Source organism: Coturnix japonica, chromosome 6 (genome assembly GCF_054131305.1).
Source record: "Coturnix japonica strain WE chromosome 6, WE-NBRP24, whole genome shotgun sequence".
NCBI classification, from domain to species: Eukaryota; Metazoa; Chordata; class Aves; order Galliformes; family Phasianidae; genus Coturnix; species Coturnix japonica.
The window spans coordinates 40,295,711-40,302,479 of NC_140668.1; the positions used below are offsets into that span (position 1 = coordinate 40,295,711).

The 6,769-nt window shown below is 43.9% G+C and overlaps 1 protein-coding gene across 5 annotated transcripts; it reads left to right on the plus strand.

The window, feature by feature from the left end:
* Positions 1-25: 25 nt before the first annotated feature.
* Positions 26-5,601, plus strand: TMEM231 (transmembrane protein 231). Of its 5 annotated transcripts, XM_085551345.1 has the most exons (7): positions 26-457; positions 536-705; positions 1,515-1,643; positions 2,706-2,849; positions 3,126-3,207; positions 3,325-3,430; positions 4,280-5,601. In XM_085551345.1, the coding sequence occupies exons 1-7, from the start codon at positions 316-318 to the stop codon at positions 4,467-4,469; spliced, it is 963 nt and encodes a 320-aa protein (XP_085407471.1). In that variant the 5' UTR covers positions 26-315; the 3' UTR covers positions 4,470-5,601. The 5 variants fall into 5 exon arrangements, 3 of the variants coding, with proteins under 3 accessions (XP_085407471.1, XP_085407470.1, XP_085407472.1); XR_014947611.1 differs by lacking the exon at positions 3,126-3,207; XM_085551344.1 differs by having other exon boundaries at positions 26-705.
* Positions 5,602-6,769: the final 1,168 nt, after the last annotated feature.

Sequence of the window (6,769 nt, forward strand, 5' to 3'; positions counted from 1 at the left end):
TCCTTAGCAACCACCGGAACGCGGCGCTTCCGGGTCGCGGTGAGCGGGGTCACGTGGGGGAAACGAGGCTGCGGAGCCCGCCGTTCGGTCCCGTTGCCGCCGGTCCCTTTGCTGCCGGTCCCGTTACCGGCGGTCTCGTTGCCGTAGCGCCCGCCGTGGTTCCCTTGGTGCTGCGCTCCCCGGGCGCTCCCCGCTTCACTGCAGCCGCGTGTCCCGGATCGCGCTCCCCGCTGCTCGGCGGCCGCCGCTCCCGTTGCGGCGCTCGGTGCAGCCCGGCTCCGGTCCGTCGTTGCGCTCCGCCGCCGCGTGCTGGGGATGGCGGCGCTGGAGCTGTTCTCGCACCCCGCGCTGCACACGCGGTACCGGGCCGGGCTGTGCTCCGCCGCCGCGCTGGCGCTGCTGCTGCTGGCCGCGCTCACCTACGTGCCGCCGCTGCTGGTGGCTTACCGGAGCCACGGTGAGCGGCGGGCAGCCCCCAGCCCCGCGGGGCCGCGCCCGGCGTCGCGCCGTGACGTCGCGCCGTGTTTGCCCGCAGGTTTCTGGCTGAAGCAGAGCTCGTACCGAGAGCAGCCCGCGGTCCGCTTCCAGTACCAGCTGCTGTTCGTGGCCACCACCGGGCCGGGCCCGGGCAGCTTCCTGGCGTGGAGCACGTTCCCGGCGTTCAACCGGCTCCAGGAGGACCGGCTGCGCGTCCCGCTGCTGTTGGTAGGCGGCTGCGGGCAGCGGGTCGGGGAGCTCCCTTGGCTTCGGCTGTCGGTGCACTGACTTACAGGAACACGCTGCTCGTTCTCACGAAGCTTTTTGCTGCCTTTTCTTTCCCGTGGGTTTTTGTGGTTTTGGTTTTGGTTTTTTTTTTTTCCCCGTAATTTTTCTTCCTTCCCCGGCCCGGTCCCGCTCTGTGAGGCTTGTTACACTGCAGCTTGCAGGGCTTTGTGGGCAGCCCCCTGCTTTGCAATGCAGGTACGTGCTTTCAAAGCATGCCGTCTCTCCCCTGCAGCTATTGTTCTTTGCGGGATCCAGCAGCGGTAGTTATTTCCTCTGAGCGCTCTGTGGTGCCTCGTGGTGGTTGTGAATTGCTGCGGTGCTGGCCTTGAGCGGTACGGAAGCGCTGGGAGCCGCGGCTTCCCACCAGGAGCTGGACATGGTGCAAAGAAGCGCTCAGGGCCGAGCTCAGCATTGCCAGGGATGTAGCAGAAGGTCCAGCGTTAAGATACAGACTGTAGGATGCAGGGAACATGTTTGGAATGGCACGGGACAAAAGTGCTCTTGGAGAGTCTTTTTCCCTTCCTGTGGAGTACGTGGATTGTTGTAACATACAGAACTAAGGCTTCTCTCTCTAACCTCATGTTTTTAAAGCCAAGCAGCTTTTTATTCTATTTCTAACTGTGCTGTTTCTTTGCTTTCTTTGTATGTGCGTGTTGCAGTTAGGGAAATCTGCACTTTTAACTTTCTTTCCTCTTAACAGGAACCCTTCTATTAAACTAACTAAACAAAAGTCTGATCGCTCCTTTTAGGCGAGAGAAGAAGATAAAAATCAAGATGGAAAAATGGATCAGTTGCATTTTAAACTGGAGCTTCCACTTCAACCTACAGAGCACGTAGTTGGCATTCAGCTGATTTTGATCTTTTCCTACCAGCTTTATGTGAGCACTTTTTGTTTTATTTGCTGTGACCCATAGAGCCAGTGTAGGATGTCAGGAGTTATGTGAAGAATCTTTTCACGTTTGACATTTCTGAGAGATTTCAGTAACATCTCTTGTGTTGTTAATTCCCCCCCCCCCCCCTCCCCCTTCTCAGGTCATTGCTAGTTTCTCTATGATATGAAATGTTTCTTTGCTGTGGGGATTGGTGGCTTTTTTGGTGTGGGTTTTTTGTTTTGTTTTTTTGGAGGGAGAACAGTTGGTTTGCTTCTGTATATTCCCTTGATCCCTAGTTTAGTAATAGAACAGAGATGTGCAGTGAGAGATGCTGGAATCGGCAGCATCACAAAAACCAGCATCAGTACAGACAGTAACATGTAGTATATTGTTCAGTGAAGAGACATGAGGAAATTTTATTAGCGAGATTAGGTTTGGTTTACCGAAGAAACTTGCTGAATGCAGATGGACAAAGTTAGGAAGCACAGCCGTGCTGTGTTTGCTCTGAATCCCAGAGTAAAAGCCTTGCAGTCCTGAGTTTTATGTACTGAAGTATTAAGGCAGCAGTCAGTAGCATGTGAAGAGTTCCAATATTCACAGTGCTTTCATTTGGTGGTAAACGTGTCAGTTTTCCTTCAGATTGAGTGGATGAGGAGTGCAGAGAAACTTCCTTGTTTGTCCTCTTGCAAAGTCTGTGAGTCCTTATCGTGCTTTGGTGACTGAATATTTCAGAGATTATCTCCAGTGCAAGTGATGAATAATCTTGTTGCCTTAAATGTGTTATGGCAAGTTACTGTTTTGTTCTTTGTCATTAGCATCAAACTGTTGGACTTTGCTGAATCGTGTGTGGAACTTCAGATAGCAAAATTAATCAGCTAACAACAAAGCTAGTTCATTTATAAAAGATTATTCATATTTATTGCTTGATGCTCCCTTCTTTAGAATGTGATGACTTGAAACATTCATGTCAACAAAGTATGTGAAGAAATTATCTAGATACAAATTGGTAGAAAACTGGGAGTGATTTTGTTTTTCCTAAATTTTCTGCTCATGTTTTCGCTCTTTCAGAGAATGTCGACATTTGTGATGCAGAGCATGGCTTTTCTTCAGTTTTTTTCTCCTGTCCCGGGGTCTCAGCTCTATGCGAATGGAGACCTGAAACTGAACCAGAGGCAATTACTTAAGCACTGTGGGCTAGATACCAGATACAATGTGAGAACTTTTTTTTTCCCCTAAAAATTTCTCCCTTGTTATTCTCCTGCTACCAGAAGTGACCCCTTAACCATTTCACACATATGTAGAGTGGACCCTATAATTTTTGGCCTGTTGTTTATTTGTTACACTGGAGGGTAGAAGAGGTTCTGCTGAGATATTCAGTCTGCTGTTTGTCATTTCCTTACAAGGCGTGGTAACTTGGCATAAGAATCTCAGTAGAACTGCTTTTCTGAAGAGTGGACAAATAATGCAAATATCTCCTTGTGGTGATAGGTGTCTGTGGTGAATGGCACAAGTCCTTTTGCAAGTGACTATGATCTAACAAATATCATTGCAGCGTATCGAGAGAGAAATGGTAAGCCTGAATGTATAGCAGCAGCAGTTAGCACGTTAGTAGCTGTTATTTAAAGATTTGAATTCTCTATTAAGACTGAAAAAAACCATTCACTTGGATGTTTTCCTTTTGTTTTAGTGACGACAGTATTTTCAGACCCTAACCCCATTTGGATGACTGGAAGAGCAGCAAATGCACCATTTATCATTAATGCCACTATTCATTACCCAGTGGAAGTTATCCTATATCCTTAGAAAACTGCATTAGTGGTGAAATAACTGGATGGTATTATTTGAGCCCTTGCATATAGGCCAAATGCACACTGCTTTCTTTTAGACTCGTCCCTACATTTTTCCTTTTTCACTGAAGCATTTGCTGTGTACTTGTTTGCCCATCCCTGCATGTGCATACCATATGCTCGAGATGTTTTTGCTTGCATAAACCTTTCTGTCTTTTTCTACAGGGAACCTCTGTTGCTGTTCTGCCTTACTAAAATGATATTTGAAGGCAGTTTCTTATTCACTTGGAATGTCCTTACTAAGTTTTGGTTTGGTTCTTCAATCCCAGTCTGTTGTAGCTGCTACAGGCAACTTGTGTTACTGCATTTTATGACCTAAAGCAAATCAGAAACCTGTGTGCAGCGTAGGCTCAACAAATGATAATCCTGCAGTGGATGGGGCAAACGTGTTGCATGTGCAAACAAACCAAAAAACCTTTTTGGTCCAAATTAATTAATTGTTCCTTATGTTCTTTGCTTACTTTCTCAGACAAGAGCAGGCCTGTATTTAGAAGAAAACTTATAAAGCACATCTCCTATGAGTTTTCTTTTCCTGAATTAAGAATTACCAATACCTACTTCCTGGTGAGGTAGAGGCAACATAAACACTTTCCGCAGAGTTGTTTTGGACATCTTTCTAGGACAGGCGTTCTTCTAGCTCTTCTGTGGTCAAAGGCTTTTTGAGGTTTCTTTGACTCAAAGGCTTTTTACTTGTTGCACAAACCAATGTGCCTTTTTACCTCTGAGTTCTTTTGTTTAGTTAATTCAGTGATTGTATCAGAAGTGTCTTCTTTACCACTCCTTGACTTCATGTACATATCAGCCAGGATTCTGGGAAATGATGAAATTTGCCTGGATCCAGTATGTCAGCATTCTCCTCATCTTTCTTTGGGTGTTTGGTAGGATTAAAATGTTTGTGTTCCAGAATCAGGTGTTTGCTACGACTCCAGTTGCACCAGTTCTGCCGTTGTCTCCAGTATTGTCCTACAAACAGCATCAGTCCTGAGGAAACGCTTGAGAACTTTTCAGAAATGGAATTTAAAAAGAAGTATCTTCTTTTTTTTCCTCTGTGCTTTTTTTTTTTTTTTTTTTTTGTCTTTAGAAGATGAGAACTTTGTAAGTATATTCTAAGTATATTCTGTTATTGCTACATCTTGTGATGAAAGGATAGCATTTTCTTTTTTTACAGATGTGTGTGTTTCTGTATTTCTGTGGGAAGGTTGCTTTGGGACTGAAATGTTTGGTTTTGAACAGTTAAAGAAGAACTTGGTTTGTGGGTTTTGGTTGGTTTTTGTTTTTTTTTCCCTCCAGCATGATCATGCTTCACAAAAAACACAACAGCAGAAGTCAGTGAGCTGCTTTGGAATGACCTACGTTTTGTTCAACTACAAAGACTGAAAATAATATGATAACCATAGTAATATTAGCTATTTGTACTGCGTTTTTTAATCAATTCACTACTGAATTAGGCTTCACCTAAGAGCTATCTGTATATCTGCCTATGTGTGCTCTAAAAGGGAAAAACATATGTTATACAGAGAATGTGACTCTAGTTCATTGTTTTTTCTCCCCATATTTCTGTAACTTTGGTTATGAGTGTCCACTGACTTTGTTATTAAATTGTTTGATGGAAAAATGAAGGCTGATGTGAGGAGCTGGGTTCTATGTGATGGTATCTGCAAGGTTTGTACAGTCATTTACTACTGGTAATATTACTGTAGGTATAAGCTATTAATTGGGAATATCAAAACATAGAAGCATAGTGTTTCATAGAGAAAACGTAACAGACTACCAAAGAAACTTCAGAGTTCTGAGGCAAATGAATAATTATTTTCAGAATATATATGATAATTCAGAATAGAGTATAATGAAACTAATAGTAATCCCTGGTGAAAACTGAAAGACTTTACCTCATTCTTGGAGGCAGGTGGGAAAGATGTCTTAAACCCAGAAGAAGAAAGTAGGCAAAGCAGTTTTTTTGTTTGTTTTTCTTTGTGGCTTATGTTTCTGAATTTTTTACTATTCAGTTCTAGCAGAGCAGTATTATGGCAGGAGGGATTTGAAACCAATTCTGGGTGTTATTTAACAAAATTCTTTTGAACCATGGTATAGCTAATAAAGGTGAAAGAATAACTCTAGAGAATTGTTCAGTTTGTCTTGCGGCTGTTGCTCTCCAGAATTCAGTATATTGGTAGTTAAAAACTCTTCCCATTCCTTTTCATCTTCTCAAAATAGCCAGCTTCCCTTGAAGTTTTGTTTAAATTACTTTGAAACTTTGCAGCCCGGTAACTTCCATTTCTCTCAGCCTTTATGTGCTTTACAGACTCTATCCCAGTGTATTTGTCAACAGAACTGCTAATGTTAATGTGGGGATTGCTGTCTAGGTTATCTAGCACGCTTTGTGCTTCTGAAACTTATGCAGTTGTGAACTGTAAATTGTTCTATCTGTACCTGCAGGTAAGTATATTTCATTTGAACTCTCCCATTTGCTCTTTGAATTTCTGAGCTCTGATGGATAGATTATATCATATTCATAACCTGATAGTTTACGAATTCAGGAAATTGACTTTGTATCAGAGTGCCCAGTGTCAAAGCAACTGTTAATAACTTTTTTGTCCTTTTCAGTGCCTAGAAAGGCTAATGTTGGTTCCTGGGAGCTCACTCACTATCTAAAGCTGGTATTTATAGCTGGTCTGCTGTAATTCCTGCTCTTCTCCCTTACAGTTCTGCTAGTGCTTGTGTGGCTGCAGGAGTTAACTCGGGGAGCTTATTATGGCAAAGATTGTGCCAAACACACTTACTCTTTAAGACTGATCGGTTATTGAATGAATGTGGTATACGTTTGCACAGGCATTATAGTGCACATGAGCAAGGACTAGAAATATCCGAATGGACCCTGGAACTCTGTTGTAGGGGGCTGTGTTTTTGTTCGCTCACAGCAGTGGAATTCATAACACTCACAAAAGGTGAGCAGGAAATGTGCTTAAGCTAGCAGCTGGAAGATGGAAGAGGATGGGGGCTGAGAGCTGGGCTCTTCACACTGGAAAAGAGAAGGCTGCAAAGTGACCTGATAGTGGCCTTTTGATATCTAAAGGGAAGCTACAGGAAAGAGACAGGTTTTAGCAGCATCTGTGGTGATAGAACAAGGGGAAGTGGTTTCAGGCTCAAAGAGCGTAGATTTAGGTCTTAGATATAAGGAAAGTCTTGTACAGTGAAGGGTGGTGAGGCACTGGAATGGTCCGACCAGTAATGCAGTAATGCAGATGCCCCGTCTGTGGAGATTTTAAAGGTGAGGCTGAATCAGGC